The sequence below is a fragment of the Mobula birostris genome, chromosome 3, assembly GCF_030028105.1.
Source record: "Mobula birostris isolate sMobBir1 chromosome 3, sMobBir1.hap1, whole genome shotgun sequence".
Taxonomy (NCBI): domain Eukaryota; kingdom Metazoa; phylum Chordata; class Chondrichthyes; order Myliobatiformes; family Myliobatidae; genus Mobula; species Mobula birostris.
Window position 1 is genome coordinate 97,288,387 of NC_092372.1, and position 17,940 is coordinate 97,306,326.

General features: G+C 41.5%; 1 protein-coding gene across 5 annotated transcripts in view; it reads right to left on the reverse strand.

Moving 5' to 3' along the window:
* Positions 1–6,707: 6,707 nt before the first annotated feature.
* The window catches only part of arhgap24 (Rho GTPase activating protein 24), a 471,388-nt gene continuing 460,155 nt past the window's right edge, over positions 6,708–17,940 (reverse strand). For all 5 annotated transcript variants that reach the window (XM_072253124.1, XM_072253125.1, XM_072253126.1 and 2 more), the window contains 2 exons: positions 17,724–17,940; positions 6,708–7,556 (listed from right to left, as the gene is read on the reverse strand). The exon at positions 17,724–17,940 is cut by the window's right edge and continues 873 nt beyond it. In XM_072253124.1, the coding sequence (XP_072109225.1) occupies positions 7,313–7,556; positions 17,724–17,940 (461 nt within the window). In that variant the 3' untranslated portion in view covers positions 6,708–7,312. The remainder of the gene's footprint in view (positions 7,557–17,723) is intronic.

The window sequence follows — 17,940 nt, forward strand, 5'->3', positions numbered from 1 at the left end:
TTTTTTCAATCTAAAAAGTATTGCAACATGTTGCTTTACAGAAGCTCCTACTACAGTAGGGAAAAGCTGTATTCATTGCGTGACCGACAATCTAGCAGAGGAAACTGACCGGGTATTATCATAATCAAATATCGATACTGTAAAATGAAAATTAAACGACATTCACTGCGGCAGACCACGCCTGTAGCAGATTGCAGCTTGACCAGCAATGTGACCTTCAGGGTCTTGAAGATGATGTTAGTGAGTGACACAAAGTCTGAAATGGCTGTGGACTTGTCCAGTCACTGAATATGAATAGCATCAGAAGATTTTATAATCTGCAAAAATTGCCGGTCCACGCTCCGAACCACTCCTTCCATATAAAATCTCCCTCCTAATATTCCACCACAAACTGCTAAAAAGGATAGATTTAAAAATATAAAGATCTCTCAGCTACCATTTGAGTGCAACTTGACCGCTCATCCCCATGGTTCCTGCACAAGCACGGCGATTCACTCCCAAGCAAGCAATCAGCAAATGGAACTTGTTCATATTCCCGTCCCAGAGGCGCTCTGATTGAATTTGCATGCTATAGTGAGCCGCACGGTTATGACTAAAAATAAGCATCTCGAAACTAACGGGGCACAATTTATAATTCACCTTATTAAACCGTTGAGCTTTCATAGATCCTTTAGGAAACCTGTAATTTATTTTAAAGCCACTTTATTTATCTGCATTATCATGATATGAATTGTTTGCACAACACCTGTTGTGCATTGCGTGGCATTCCTGATGAAAATCTGGATGGCCTGATGCAAAATTTATTGTTGTGCATGAGGGCCTGAATTCAAAACTTACCATAACAAAGTAATGTCAGGACACCCAGCAGATCTTAACCGCTGACTACACAGGAGTGACGTCACTGGTGTCGAGAATATTTTTCAGTCCAAAACAAAAGTGCATCAGAAACTCGGAGGTTAAAAATGCTGTCTTTTGGATTTCAGACTGCACCACCAATTCTTACCAGAAACATTCCCCTTAAATGAGCTCCAGAATATTATTTTGCCAGTCCGAATTAATGAATTGGTGCGAGACCGAACAGCGTCCCAGGGCGGTACTCAGGATGTGCGCGGCACGACTGGCAGGTGTGTTTACAGACATTTTAATCTCTCCCTCTCCCAGTGTAGAGTGCCCTCCTGCGTCAAAGCATCCACCGTTGTTCCTGTACCTAAAAAGACCAAGGTAACATGTCTGAACGAATGGCATACCGTTGCATTCACCTCAATATTAAGCAAATGCTTTGAGAGGCTAGTCAAGGACTATACCTGCAGCTTGCTATCACCCACACTGGACCCCTTACAATTCACCTACCGACACAACCAATCGACAGATGATGCAATAGCCACAGCTCTACACACCGTCCTTACACATCTGGAGAAGAGGGGTGTTTATGTGAGAATGCTATTCTTGGACTACAGTTCAGTATTCAACACCATAGTTTCCTCCAGACTTGACAAGAAGCTCAGAGACCTCGGCCTTGACCCTGCCTTGTGCAGCTGGATCCTGGACTTCCTATCAGATTGCTGGCAGGTGGTAAGAGTGGGCTCCCTCACCTCTGACCCTCAATACAGGTGCCCCGCAGGGCTGTTTCCTAAGCCCCCTCCTTTAGTCTCTGTATACCCATGATTCTGTTGCCATCCACAGCTCCAATCTGCTAATTAAATTTGCTGACGATACTACATTGATTGACCTTATTTCAAATAATAATGAGGCAGCCTACAGAGGAAGTCATCACCCTGACACAGTGGTGTCAAGAAAACAACCTCTCCCTCAATGTCACAAAAACAAAGAAGCTGTATGTGGACTACAGGAGGAATGGAGAGAGGCTAACCCTTATTGGTATCAATGGAGCTGGGGTTGAGAGGGTGAACAACTTTAAGTTCCTTGGCATATACATCATCGAAAACCTCACATGGTCTGCACATACCAGCTACGTAGTGAAAAAAAGCACAACAGCGCCTCTTTCACCTCAAACGGTTGAAAAATCCCCAAATCCTAAGGACTTTCTACAGGGGCAGAATTGAGAGCATCCTGACTGTCTGCATCACTGCCTGGTATGGGAACTGTACTCCCTCAGTCACAGGACTCTGCAGAGAGTGGTGTGGACAGCTCAGCGCATTTGTAGATGTGAACTTCCCACTATTCAGGACATTTACAGAGACAGGTACGTAGAAGTCATCGAAGAAGGATCACTGGGGACCCGGATCACCCCAACCACAAACTGTTCCAGCTGCTACCATCCTGGAAATGGTATCACACCATAAAAGCCAGGACCAACAGGCTCCGGGACGGCTTCTTCCACCAGGCTATCAGACTGATTAATTCATGCTGATACAGATGTAGTTCTATGCTATATTGACTGTCCTGTTTATTACAATTTATTACAAATTACTATAAATTACACATCATACATTTAGATGGAGCCGTAATGTAAAGATTGTTACTCCTCATGTATGTGAAGGATGTAAGAAATAAAGTCAATTCAATTCAATTCAGCTGAACATCGGCCCTTCCTCCTATTTCAGTTCTGAAATTAAGGAGCATATTATTATTCTGCTTGAGGTTAAATATAAATATTAAGTGAGTAATTTAAAGACTTTGAAACAATAAAGAATCATGGAAACAGGGAAAAATGCAAAGATTGCAAACGAGAACATGTATAGAAGCTTCTTCTCAGTGGATATGAATCTTGGAAAGTCTCTGCCTCAGAAGGTCATTAGGAGGCTGGTCATTAGAAGAAATTAAGGTTCAGAAAGATAAAGAACAAGGAGGGCTATTTGGAGGTGGCAAGAACTGGAGTTAGGGCCACTAAATATCATTTTTAATAGTGGGCCATTCTTGAGAGTTCATGTGTTCTTGTGGAGATACAGTTAAAAAAAAACAGCAGGAAACCATTTTACAGTGTGTTCGGGCAAAATGAGGGAAAACAAACCATTAGCTATGTAATGGTGCCATAACACAGAATTATTGCTCACTTCAGAATTTTGCATGAATGCATCAAGGAAACAAAGAGGAAAAGTAATGACTTTCTTAATGTATCAGTTTTTCACGAGAATAAGCACATCAGTATCAGTACTTAAAGAAACTAGGTGTATTATGAGAAAAAAAACTGATCATTATGTGGAAGCATGGTTTGAAAAAGAAAATGAATGCAGTTATGAAGCAATGATTTTGTGTATCAAAGACATTCTTTCCAATAGGAAGAGCTTTTGTTATCAACTGTCACAACACCAACTTATAGTAACGTAACAACTTTAAGCTTCTGTGGTTCTTCATTGCATAGTTAGCAAGCAACGTTTGACAATCCAGGTAAGGGAAATGTAGGTTTAGGGACTAGCTTTAAGAAGGAAAGAAAATTGGAGATGCAAATAGTTCACTAATAGAATTCCAGAGATCAAGACCTTGGCAGCTGAAGGCACAACTGCCAATTATTAAAAACAACATGATTATTTAAAGCTCAGCACTATTCATTCTTCAGTCGGGATAATGCCAAATACAAACAGAATGAGCGGGTCAGTTGGTTGGGGTGTCATGAATTAGAACCATAGAACCATAGAAACTACAGCACAGAAACAGGCCTTTTGGCCCTTCTTGGCTGTGCTGAACCATTTTCTGCCTAGTCCCACTGACCTGCACACAGACCATATCCCTCCATACACCTCCCATCCATGTATCTGTCCAATTCATTCTTAAATGTTAAAAAAGAACCCGCATTTACCACCTCGTCTGGCAGCCCATTCCATACTCCCACAACTCTCTGTGTGAAGAAGCCCCCCCTAATGTTCCCTTTAAACTTTTCCCCCCTCACCCTTAACCCATGTCCTCTGGTTTTTTTCTCCCCTTGCCTCAGTGGATAAAGCCTGCTTGCATTCACTCTATCAATACCCATCATAATTTTATATACCTCTATCAAATCTCCCCTCATTCTTCTACGCTCCAGGGAATAAAGTCCCAACCTATTCAACCTTTCTCTGTAACTGAGTTTCTCAAGTCCCGGCAACATCCTTGTAAACCTTCCCTGCACTCTTTCATCCTTATTTATATCCTTCCTGTAATTTGGTGACCAAAACTGAACACAATACTCCAGATTCAGCCTCACCAATGCCTTATACAACCTCATCATAACATTCCAGCTCTTATGCTCAATACTTTGATTAATAAAGGCCAATGTACCAAAAGCTCTCTTTACGACCCTATCTACCTGTGACGACACTTTTAGGGAATTTTGTATCTGTATTCCCAGATCCCTCTGTTCCACTGCACTCCTCAGTGCCTTACCATTAACCCTGTATGTTCTACCTTGGTTTGTCGTTCCAACATGCAATACCTCACACTTGTCTGTATTAAGCTCCATCTGCCATTTTTCAGCCCATTTTTCCAGCTGGTCCAAGTCCCTCTGCAGGCTCTGAAAACCTTCCTCACTGTCTACTACACCTCCAATCTTTGTATCATCAGCAAACTTGCTGATCCAATTTACCACATTATCATCCAGATCATTGATATAGATGACAAATAACAATGGACCCAGCACTGATCCCTGTGGCACACCACTAGTCACAGGCCTCCACTCAGAGAGGCAATTCTCTACTACCGCTCTTTGGCTTCTTCCATTGAGCCAATGTCTAATCCAATATACCACCTCTCCATGTATACCTAGCGACTGAAATTTCCTAACTAACCTCCCATGCGGGACCTTGTCAAAGGTCTTACTGAAGTCCATGTAGACAATATCCACTGCCTTCCCTTCATCCACTTTCCTGGTAACCTCCTCGAAAAACTCCAATAGATTGGTCAAACATGACCTACCACGCACAAAGCCATGTTGACTCTCCCTAATAAGTCCCTGTCTATCCAAATGCTTGTCTCTTAGTACTCCCTCCAATAACTTACCTACTACCGACGTTAAACTTAGTGGCCTATAATTTCCCGGATTACTTTTCGATCCTTTTTTAAACAACGGAACAACATGAGCCACTCTCTACTAACTTATTGGAAATTGTAATCACAAAGTTATTGACGACTTTTCGATGAATTAACTGAAATGCAGGTCTAAGAGAAGTCCAACTCTGCAGAAGCCAAGTTATAATTTTTCTCAGCTAACACAATCAGCAGCTGGAAGACTTGGTCCTCCCCAATGAAATTGTAAATTCAGTTGTGGAATTTGTTTCCATCAGTGCAAATGTTATTTGTCCAATGTAACACAGTACAGGTAGACAAGATGGTATAATGCAGATTGCTAGATTAAACTGAAATCCCACCAATCATTTTAACCAATCTTGGGAGTGTTTCCTTTGGCTTATCAGAAATTTTGTTGGGGATTTATTACCTGGAAAGGAGTACAAATAGATGAAGTGGAATCTGCAAAACTCAAATAGTTTTGTGATGGTGAGGTCATATTTAACTAGCATCTATGTGTTCTTGATGTAATCCATTGCATATTCAAAATTTAGTAAAGGATTTGTTAATCATAATCTTGGACTGCCAGATAGAATGTAAATAGAGAACTTGCTCTTCAAAGAAAATCGGAAAACTCAGACACACAAAGTCCTGATAAAAATTGAAAATATGGTAGATTATCTCGTTATAAACATGTTTGGAAATTCTTTGATATCATCGTGATCAACATGAACTAGGTGGACTGCAGGGGCCCATTCCTATGCTCTACATTTCCATGATACCATTGGCAGCCTTAAAAGAGGAGCCAACACATCCATTATGACAGAGAGAAAGACACACAGGGTATATCCCAGAGGTACATAACCACTGTGACAGTAAAGGCAGAAATGAAAGAGCCCCAGGTCTACAGATATTGGCACTTTCAAGAGAAACTGTTTCAGGATCCTTTCCAAGGACAGTACTGCATAGAGCTGGAAATGGAAGTGAACATGCAAAATATTGAGTCCACGTGGCATTAAAATACTATTTTAAGTGATCAATGAATCAGCTTTTACAGTTTGTCACCAAAATGTGAAATTCTTAAAAATACCTGAATGCAGAGCCAAGGAGAGTTGGGAATATTCCTCAGATCCTTGTTAGTTTAGAAGATAATTCTCAACCCTACTCAACTGAATCCTGATGCATGAATTTAGATAAATACCTCAAGAATTTCCAAACATGTTTATAACGAGATAATCTACCATATTTTCAATTTTTATCAGGACTTTGTGTGTCTGAGTTTTCTGATTTTCTTTGAAGAGCAAGTTCTCTATTTACATTCTATCTGATATAAAAACCGAAGATATGAAACTCTGAAAGGAGATTCCAGTACATCTGGATGCATACATGGCTTTTAGTACAGGCATCTCAATGAGTCTACTTGACATTAAGCTTCAGTTATACCTCTCATCTGGTATTTACTGTGACGATTATTCAACATCACACAAGAGCTTATATTGAAGTGAAATATGAAGGAATCTTTTAAAATAGACATTCAGCCTAAAATAAAATGGTACCATTTATCAGATCTTTCCACTTTGAAAGATAACATTTGGTAGTTGACCAATGCAATTCCCTTTTCGTAGAAATTTCCCCATTAACTACATTTTCGTGAATTGGCATTAAGCATGGATAGGAGTGGTGTAAAAATAGAAGCTTGATATGTTTAAGGAAGACAAATTTAACTACAGTCCATCAGGTTACATACTGTTACAAAGCAGTACAGCCACTGGAAAGATTTAGGTAATTTATCTGTTATATTTTTATAAAGTATGTACACTTTGTTTTTGGTCAAGAACAAATGAAATGGCACATGAACCATCGCCACTCTATTCAATATTTAACTTTACATATTCCATTGCCCATTTCATAACCTTTAAATTCTTTGAAGTTTTCTTGCCCCAGAAAGATAGGGGGACAAAAGAATGAATTACAAAACAGGTCAACTGTACCACAATGCTAAAAAATAGCTTATGTTAAGTGCAAGTTAAAAAGCCTCAATAAAAAGCTAAATTGCAACACAACAATATTAACCTTAGCAGTTTAAATACAAGGCTTTTGTTAAAAGATTTCTTTTTCTCTTTGAGATATATAGATGCCACTGATATTTTTTTTCATTTAAGCTATATACACAACCAGCTGTAACATTTAACAGTAACATAATTACATGGAGCTTACAGGTTATAATAAGGTGTAAAGTACACAATCAAAATACTGGCAAGTTCAGTTGAGATGTATTTTATCCTTCAAGGTTTTGAATGTCATTGAGTGTAACTCTATTCAGGTGACCAGTCACCTGATCTTCTCCTCCCCAATCTCTGTTCTGATCTTTTGATTTTTACTGTATCCATATGGTATTACTTCGATCAGACCTTCGTGTTTCCACAGTTAGATCACCAAAGGTGGAGAAAAACTGCTCCATCTCTTTTTGCAGCATTTCATTGCGTTTCTCAGCATCCTCCCGTGCTCGCTCTGTGTTCCTCATCTTTATTTCTACCATGGTATACTTCTTCCTTTCCTGGTCCAGTTCCTCATGAAGGGTCATTACCTCAGACTCCAGCTCAAGGTTTCGCTGCTCCAAGCTGTCAAAGTAGCAAATTAAAAGAAGAAATTAACAAAAAGTGGAAGAGAAAGATCAAGTACTCTAATGCTAGCTCTGACAGATGCTCTAATGTGGATGAATGTTGACTATATTACCCTGGCAAAAAAATCAAGGTATGAATATTATTAAAAAAGTAAAGCATTTATTTATGGCACAATGATGCATGCTGTAAGATGAATACACATAACTATAGCAGGGAGCTGTAAAGAGCTTTACTTTTCTGCCTAGGCCTTAAATTGCTCTAGCAGATTAACTTCTGTTATAGAAATAAATTACTTTTAATTCAACTTGATGTCTTTGAAAATGGAAATTATTACAGAAGCAGTATGAGGAAGAGTGGTTAGGGTATAAATTTGACTTCTGCTAAAGCCAATAGAAGTAAATTTCATAAAATTAAGTTCATAGTTCACATTGTCACATCATTTCTTTCTCTAAAGTTCAAAGTAAATTTATTATTCAAGTACATATATATCACCACTTGACACCCAATAACAAAAAATTTGAAGCCTTCACAAGTTCCTTTCGTCAGAATAATACCTACACTATATTTAAAAGCTTCTGAAGTCTGAAGGATTCTGATATCGAGATTGTGACCACAACCAACATGACAGACAACAACCTATGTGCAAGAGACAACAAACTTTGCAAATACTAAGGATAATAACAATTAATAAATAACCAATAAATATTGAGAACATGCGACGTCCTTGAAAGTGGGTCCAGAGGTTGTGGGAACAGACAGTGATGGGGCAAGCAAAGTTTTGTAGTTATCCTCTTTGGTTCAAGAGCCTGATGGTTGAGGTGTAATAACTGTTCCTGAACCTAGTGGTGTGGGTGCTGAGGCTCCTGTACCTTCTTCCTGATGACAGCGGCAATAAGAGAGCATGGCCTGGATGGTGGGGGTCCTTGATGATGGATGCTGTTTTCCTGCGACAACACTCCACGTAAATGAGCTCAATGATTGGGAGGGCTTTACCCATGATGGGCTGGGCCATATCATTACTTTTTGTAGGATTTTCCATTCAAGGGCATTGGTGTTCCCATACCGGGGCATGATGCATCCAGTCAATATTCTCTCCACCTCACATCTATACCTATGATTGCCAGAATACCTCAGGTCGTTCTTCTCAGGATGAGGTTCAAATAGATTCAGAGGTTAATCATTGTTAGATTCGCACTTGGATGAGGACATTTCCATTTTGTCAGGTGCTTGTAATTTTTCTATTTCCATAGAAGCACTTGCATCTACGAAATGCCTTTCATATCCTTTAAGGGATATCCCAAATTACTTGACACACAATAACAAAAAAAATTGAAGCCTCCACAAGTTTCATAGCATCATAGAAATCTACAGCACATTTCAGGCCATGTTACCTACTCTAGAAGCTGCCTAGAATTACCCTACTACATAGCCCTCTATTTTTCTAAGCTCCATGTACCTATCGAAGAGTCCCTTAAAAGATCCTATTGTATCCGTCTCTACCACTGTCACTGGCAGTGCATTCCATGCACCCTCCAATCTGTGTGTGAAAAACTTACCTCTGACATCCCCCTTGTACTTGCTTCCAAGCACCTTAAAATTAGTCACTTCATCCCTGGGGAAAAGCCTCTGGCTATCCACATGATCAATGCCCTTCATCATTTTATACACTTCTATCAGGTCACCTTTCATCCTCCATCACTCCAAGGAGAAAAGGCCAGGTGCAAAAACCTATTCTCACAAAGCATGCTCTCAAATCCAGGCAACATCCTTGTAAATCTCCTCTGCACTGTCTCTATAGTATCCATATCCTCCCTGTAGTGAGGCAACCAGAACTAAACACAGTACTCTAAGTTGGGGTCTAACTAAGGTCTTATATAGCTTTAACATTACCTCACGGCTCTTGAACTCAATCCCACAGTTGATGAAGGCCAATACACCTTCTTAACAACACTGTCAACCTGCACAGCAGCTTTGAGTGCCTTATGGACACAGACCCCAAGATCCCTCTAATCCTCCACACTACCAAGAGTCTTACCATTAATGTTACAGTATATTCTGTCTTCAAATTTCACCTACCGAAATGAACCACTTCACACTTATCTGGGTTGAACTCCATCTGTCACAATACAATTACAGCGATGCAGGTGGATGCTTTCCTGGTGTCATGGATTCTTGATTACCTGACTGGCAGACCACAGTACGTGTGCTTGCAACACTGTGTGTCCAACAGAGTGATCAGCAGCACTGGGGCTCCACAGGGGACTGTCTTGTCTCCCTTTCTCTTCACCATTTACACCGCGGATTTCAACTACTGCACAGAGTCTTGTCATCTTCAGAAGGTTTCTGATGACTCTGCCATAGTTGGATGTATCAGCAAGGAAGATGAGGCTGAGTACAGGGCTATGGTAGGAAACTTTGTCACATGGTGTGAGCAGAATTATCTGCAGCTTAATGTGAAAAAGACTAAGGAGCTGGTGGTAGACCTGAGGAGAGCTAAGGTACCGGTGACCCCTGTTCCATCCAGGGGGTCAGTGTGCTGATGTTGGAGGATTACAAATACCTGGGGATACAAATTGACAATAAACTGGACTGGTCAAAGAACACTGAGGCTGTCTACAAGAAGGGTCAGAGCCGTCTCTATTTCCTGAGGAGAATGAGGTCCTTTAACATCTGCCGGACGATGCTGAGGATGTTCTACGAGTCTGTGGTGGCCAGTGCGATCATGTTTGCTGTTGTGTGCTGGGGCAGCAGGCTGAGGGTAGCAGACACCAACAGAATCAACAACTCATTCGTAAGGCCAGTGATGTTGTGGGGATGGAACTGGACTCTCTGACGGTGGTGTCTGAAAAGAGGATGCTGTCCAAGCTGCATGCCATCTTGGACAATGTCTCCCATCCACTACATAATGTACTGGTCGGGCACAGGAGTACATTCAGCCAGAGACTCGTTCCACTGAGATGCAACACAGAGCGTCATAGGAAGTCATTCCTGCCTGTGGCCATCAAACTTTACAACTCCTCCCTTGGAGGGTCAGACACCCTGAGCCAATAGGCTGGTCCTGGACTTATCTCCTGACATAATTTCCATATTACTATTTAATTATTTATGGTTTTATTACTAATTATTTATGGTGCAACTGTAACGAAAACCAATTTCCCCCGGGATCAATAAAGTATGACTATGACTATGACTATTAGTTTTAGTCAGAATAATACCTACACCTTATGTAAAACATCTGAAGTTTTCAGGTTCTGATTAAGAGATTTTGTAAATAAAGGCATAGTGTGCTTAAGAAGCTGTCACACTCTGATTAATTACCTTATTTGTACCAATATACTTGCAAAGAATTAAGCTTAAAGGTGACTCGCATTTACATGGCATCTTTCACAACTGAAGCACTTTACATCAATAAAGAGCTTCGTTAAGTACAAGAGTTGGGGCAATATGTTACTGTTATACTAGATATTGGTTAGGGTACACTTGGAGCATAGTGCACAGTGCTAATCACAAATGGTATGGAATTACCAATGCCTTTGAACGAAGAATCTTACAAAAGGTAGTGGATTCGGCTCAGTACATCATGGGTAAAGCCACTGAGCACATTGACATGAAACGCTGTCATAGGAAAGCAGCATCCATTACAGAGATCCCCACCACCCAGGCCATGATCTCTTTTCGCTTCTGCCATCAGAATGTAGAACTACCTCAGGACTCGTAGCATAAGATCCAAGAACAGTTACTACCCCTCAACCATCAGGCTCTTGAATAAAAGGGATAAGTACACTCACTTGCCACATCATTGAAATATTCCCAAATGATAACACTTTAAGGATTCTTTATCTCATTATCTCATGTTCTCATTATTTGTTGCTGTTTGTTTATATTTGTATTCACACAGTTTGTTGTCTTCTGCACTCAGTATGATCTTTCATTGATCATGTTGTAGTTACTGTTCTATAGATTTGCTGAGTATGCCCACAGGAAAATGAATCTCAGGGTTATATATGTTAACATATGTACTTTGATAATAAAATTTACTTTGAACTCTGTGGGCAAGAAGTGGTAGCAGTAGAAAGATTAGAAAGAATAAACTGTTAGGTTTTTGTTACAAGGAGGTGTTTAAGGGCATGGACAGGATATCCAATAACAGCCTTTTCATGGGGTAGGAGTGTTTATAAATGCTGGACATGGGTTTAAAGTGAGAGGAGAAATACGTAAAGGTTTGAAGGCAGGATTTTTCAGAGTCAGTGGTGGGTAGATGAAATGAGCTGCCAGATGAGATAGTAGATGCAGGTACAATCACAGAATTTAAAAAGCATTTGGACAGGAAAGGAATTGGGGGAGATAGGCCAAATGCATGAAAAGTGGGATTAGTGTAGGTAGGCATCCCAGTGGGCATGAATGAGTCAGGCTGACGAGTTGGTTTCTGTGCACTAAGGCACAAGAATAGAAAAAAAAGAAGGCAGAGGGTGAGAACACTCTGGTATATTGGTCAAATGAGGCACCTTAACGAGTGTCCTGCCTCCATTACAATCTCTCTGTAGTGAGGGAGTTCCCAAATCAAAGTGTAAAACATTGCCCACAGCAGGCAGCACATCCTAAAAAGATTTTAAGAACATGCTTCACCCTCTAATTTGCGTACATAGAGTCGTGTGCAGACCACAATGTGAGGATTACTCTGCAAATTCTTCATTGTCTGTTTCAACTGGGCCTTTCTGTCTTTGTTAGCTTGTCTGGTCTTTTCCTGGTGATTCTATAACCCAGAGCACATTCATCTGTTTGTTGCTTTTATTGCTGCCTAAATCGATGCTCAGCTAACATTGGGAGACCAGACTGCACAACTTCACAGCCAACCGCAGACTACATACACTTCTGGCCAAAGTCCACAAATAACAGGGTGCTGCTTCCAGCAGTTCGCTGCAGATGCAGATCACTATTGTGCAAAAGTGTATTCATGGAGGTTTGATTTAATCTATTTCATTTTAGTAAGTGAGAGTTGATGTCGTGTTCACTGGAATTTGCCAGGATTGAAGGATTCCCATGAATAAAGACAGCTGTAAACTGCACCCATGTACAATGGGCTCACTTATGGAAACGATTCCACTCTCAATCCCCCCATGTTCAGTTCATTTGGACCATGAGAAGAATTTCATTATGGTGGGTGCATATTTCTGGGAATCAGATGTGGCTTTAATCCTGAGGCCAGCAGATCCTGAAGGAATAGATCCTGGAAGGCAGGGGCCAACCTCTACCTTCACAGTCATCTAGCGCAGGAACAGGGGCCAACCTCTACCTTCACAGTCATCTAGCACAGGAACAGGGGCCAACCTCTACTTTCACAGTCATCTAGCACAGGAACAGGGGCCAACCTCTACCTTCATAGTCATCTAGCACAGGAACAGGGGCCAACCTCTACCTTCACAGTCATCTAGCACAGGAACAGGGGCCAACCTCTACCTTCACAGTCATCTAGCACAGGAACAGGGGCCAACCTCTACCTTCATAGTCATTTAGCACAGGAACAGGGGCCAACCTCTACCTTCATAGTCATCTAGCACAGGAACAGGGGCCAAACTCTACCTTCATAGTCATCTAGCACAGGAACAGGGGCCAACCTCTACCTTCATAGTCATCTAGCACAGGAACAGGCCCTTTCTCCCTATTCACAACAGCACGCTCTCCATCAACAAAGGGTGAGCACAGACAGAACGAGCCACGGCGAACAGGAGTGCAATGTTAAATCACACTGGTGTCTTCAAGATGGAATATCATTGGTGAATTAGTGTGGGAGCTCTCCACAGGCAGGCTGAGCTGATGAAGGGAATTCAGCACTGCTCGAAGATCAAAATAAATTGCAGTTGCTGGGATACCACACCAAAATCACAAGATGCTGGAAACCAACAGCAAGTATGTGGCATCTAGTGAAGAGTGCAACAAAGAGGTCTTGGGCCTGAAACATGAATTCTGCCTCTCTTTCCACAGATGCTGCCTATCCTGGGGATTGCTAACAGCATTTTCTGTTTTTACTTCATAATAACATGCTGTATGCTGCATAATATTGCCAGCAGACGAGAGTAGACCAAAGCAACAAAGAGACCCAGAATCCTATGAAAGGTAGTGGATTCGGCCTCGTCCATAATGGGTAAAGCCCTCCCAACCATTGACACATTGACACTGTCACAGGAAGACAGCATCCACCATCAGAGATCCCCACCAGCCTGGCCATGATCCCTTCTTGCTGCTGCCATCAGGTGGACAGGTAGAGGAGCCTCAGGACTTGCATCAGATTCAAGAACAGTTATTACCCCTCAACCATCAAACAAAAGACCACTCACTTGCCACATCATTGAAATATTCCTACAACCAATCATATCACTTTAAGGGATTCTTTATCTCATGTTCTCATTACTTATTGCTATTTATTTATATTTGCATTTGCACAGTTTGTTGTCTCCCGCACTCTGGTTGATCTTTCATTGATCCTGTTTACAGCCACTGTTCTATAGATTTGCTGAGTATGCCCGCAGGAAAGTGAATCTCAGGGTTATATATGGTGACGTATGTGTACTTTGAAAATAAAATTTACTTTGAACTTTGGAATCAGAGGACTATGAGACAAAAGCCTGAAACTGGAACGGGAGGAAGGAGAATGCTAATAGGAATCGAAGCTCCTGGCTGAACAGAAGAGAGTATTGTCAGTCAGGGCTGTAACAGTCAACACAGAGAGTGCTGGGTAGCTCAATGGGTCAGGCAGCATCAATGCTGGGAAATGGACAGCGGAGGTTCCGGATTGAAACCCTTTATCTGGATTCCATTTAGATGCTTCTCCTAAGAAGCCTACAAAATCTTACCCCATTCCCAGGTGTTCATCTCACTCCAAATCATTACACATACAGGCAGATGACCCACAAATCTCTCTCACATCCTGCTTTACAGGTTCACCTGTACTGAATATGATGCATGCAGAAATAATAAATAAATACGTGCATACAGACTTGTATGTTTTGTTTCAGCATCTCAGTATTTCCTGATGCATGGCTCCTCAGCTGAACAACTTTAAACTCCTGCATGAGATACACCTGCCTGTGAGAAACCCCACTCTAGATGGAAACAGCAGTGTGTAATTTTTTTCCAGCAGTGGTCCTGTTTACTTTTTGAGGAAACTCCTGTAGCCGCCTTCTACCAGGCTCTCCTTGTAGGGTGTCTGACCATTCTCCTGACTTTCTGGATCTCTCTTTCGCATGTATCCCAGTTATCCACACTTTGCTTGTCACTCAGGGTGAACGTGGAAGCTGTCTCCCACTCCTTTCCAGCATCTCTGCCCCCCATGACAACCGTTCTGTGTTTTGCAGCTGCCTAGCTGCACCCTTTCCTAAATGTTCCACAGCAAATCAATGAGAGATGTGCTAAATTATGTGAGATTCTGTCAGGAAATCACGCAAGTCTTGTGTTAATGCTTCTTACTGGAAGCAATCACATGGATGTTGGCTAACTTCTTGCTCTTTTTTTGTGAGGGGGACACAATTTGGTATGACACTATATGTAACAATGTTTTAGAGCATCAGAAGCTAAATACCTGGGGGTACATTCACAAACACAGGATCCCCTGCGGTTACAGACGCCATTGAATAGCAAACAAAGTGATGTTGAGATGTTCAGAAGTGTTACGGAAACACTTTGAGTTAAGAGTTTCAAGAAGATACAACTTCCTGCTCTCCAGCTTGTGTGAGATGTACATTGACATACTGGCATAGGACAATGATTGTAAAATTCACGATGATGCGAGAGTGGTAGATATCTGCCTTGGAAAGGGCCATCTGCATTTAGTCACTTCCCCTGAAGCTACCTTCCAGCACAAGTGTAGCTGGGGATGGTAATGAGAACATGCACACAGTACTCTAATCTACCACACAGTTCTCACACTCTGAGCACAACATGTCCTAACATCTGATATGACTTTTGCATCAGGGCTATACAGCATGAAACTATTCTATGTAAACTTTCCCTGTTGGAACACTGCTAAGAAAGCTGTCCATCACTGTGAATTCCTAGGCAATGTTACACACACAAAATGCTGGAAGAACTCTGCAGGTCGGGAAGCATCTGGAAATGAATAGGCAGACAAAGTTTTGGGCTGAGACCCTTCATCAGGACTGAGAAGGAAGGGGGAAGATGCCAGAATAGAAAGCTAGGGGGAGGGGAAGGAGGTTGTCTAGAAGGCAAACACACTAAAATACCCATCAGTCTCCAAGCCCATCCCGCCTCACACTGCCTTGACTCAACACTCAACCTCACCCTCCACAACCTCTTTCTCCATTCTACAATAGCCTAAATTCAATCTGTTGCATACCCTCATGTCCCTGTCAATTCACCCTATCCCTTAATTCTGCCACCCCCAATCACTGTCTGTATAGTCTAGTCTCTGATTCCCTTCCCATACTGTATTTCTCCCAGTTTTTTCCCCTCTCCCTCTGTCACACTTCACTCTGGGAAAGCCGGGCCAGCTTTGAGACGTGGATAACCAGGACTGAAGCATGATGTATACACACCAGCTGGTTACAAGTAGTTTCATTAGGTGCTCATAGCCCATTGAATACAGGAAATTAAATAATTTCCAATATATTGTGGGTAGTCAAGGAAGTTGTTCGTATGGGTCGAAACTAATTTGTTAGGAGGTTAAGATAAACCATTCGGGAGTGATGTCAGGTAACACTGTCACACACAGAACAACCTCAGATCTTTTGTCCAAATCAGTTGCGTGCAAGTAGCTGGGTAAATTGAAAATCAATGGATGTTTGCTGGATGTTTATTAAGCATGATATACCAAGGGAGCACCTGGGACTTTGGCACATGGATCAGCCATGAGTGAACCTAATGGCCAACTCCTTGTTTCTATGACGATGATTCTAACAGATGGCAATAGCAGTCACACTTCCCTCTGGGATACGACATAACTGAACAGCTTTGTATGGGTGAGAGAGCTGTCTCTGGTCCTACGTCAGTCTCATGGAATTGTCTAAAATATGAGTAAATAAAAAAAACACAAAACTTGACATAGCATAACATGCCAACCTATAGCATTTGTCTGAGGTGTATAATTATCTCATAAATTCAGCAATTATCTGATTTTACTTAATGAATAAACACAGCAGATTTTATTGTCTTTAAAATGATAGGTGCCAAAATCCTTGATATAATCAAAAGATAATTAATGAAATGGCTAGGTTGATTCAAACATTGCATTATCCCTTGCACCCGGATAATCGTCTCCAGTGATAACGCCATGTTCAACAATTAGGTACGAGACAAGTCACATGTAGTACGTTACTAGCAATGTAGGAACTTCAGAAGTGTGGTCTGTTTCAGTCAGATTTGTCTCCTTCAGTGGGACTGGGGTGCAGACTAGATTTTCCTCATTTTGTTTGTTAATAAGGATCCTAACAAAAGATTCACTGTTTAGCTATTTGAAGATTTATTCCTGTTAGCTTGAAAGCTTTATATTGAAAAATATGGCACAGGTCGACAAAGGTGTCTAAATTCTTCCATGAACTGCCACACAAACAGCAATACTCAAAACTGAAGGTTCATTAAATTTTGGTAAAGTGCAGGATGCAAGCTCACCTTCCTCGTCTGTAGATAAAAAGAATCACCTGTGTAGGCCTACAGAGGTCAGCCTGGCCTTTAACAGGAACAGTGGTAGCAAGAAGTTGGCACAGATTTTTGGACAAATGTGTGCCAAATGGCTTTTAATGTTTGACTGTTGGGGACGTTCAGACCATCATTTTCTGAACCTCCTGGCTTTACCACACTATCGTGAACTCCCCGCCACTCCCCCCCACCCATTCAGGCATTGGCACCTTGCTTCATCACAAGGCCTTTGGGTATCTCAACCAAATGACTATGCTTTGTGCACAAACTTAGGTAACCTATTGAGAGTACCATTGCCGTCCTATCTTCAAACAGCACAAACACTTCCAGTCAAATAAATATACAATGAATAACAGGAAACAAATATTTCAATAACGTTACAAAACAAACTAGAAACTGAGTGAAGCTGAGATGAATTGATTTTGTTATTGTAGGAATGCTTTTGAGAACATAGACTGCGGTAAAACTTTTAAAATATGCAGCTGCTGCGTACGTTCCACTTAACAGTTTCCGTACCTTTTAATTCGTGCTTCATACTCGATCTTCTGCTTTGTAACCTCTTGTTTCAGGCTGGCTACAAGACTGTGCAAAGCGCTGTGGTTGCCGGTGGAAGCATTGGAGACAAAGGTGTCACTGTTGTCACTACTGCTTGTGGCCCGACTGCTGCAGCCACCCGCACTACTCCGCTCGTACTTGCTCTCCGCGTCAGTCCGGAAAGAAGTTTCGTGGACGG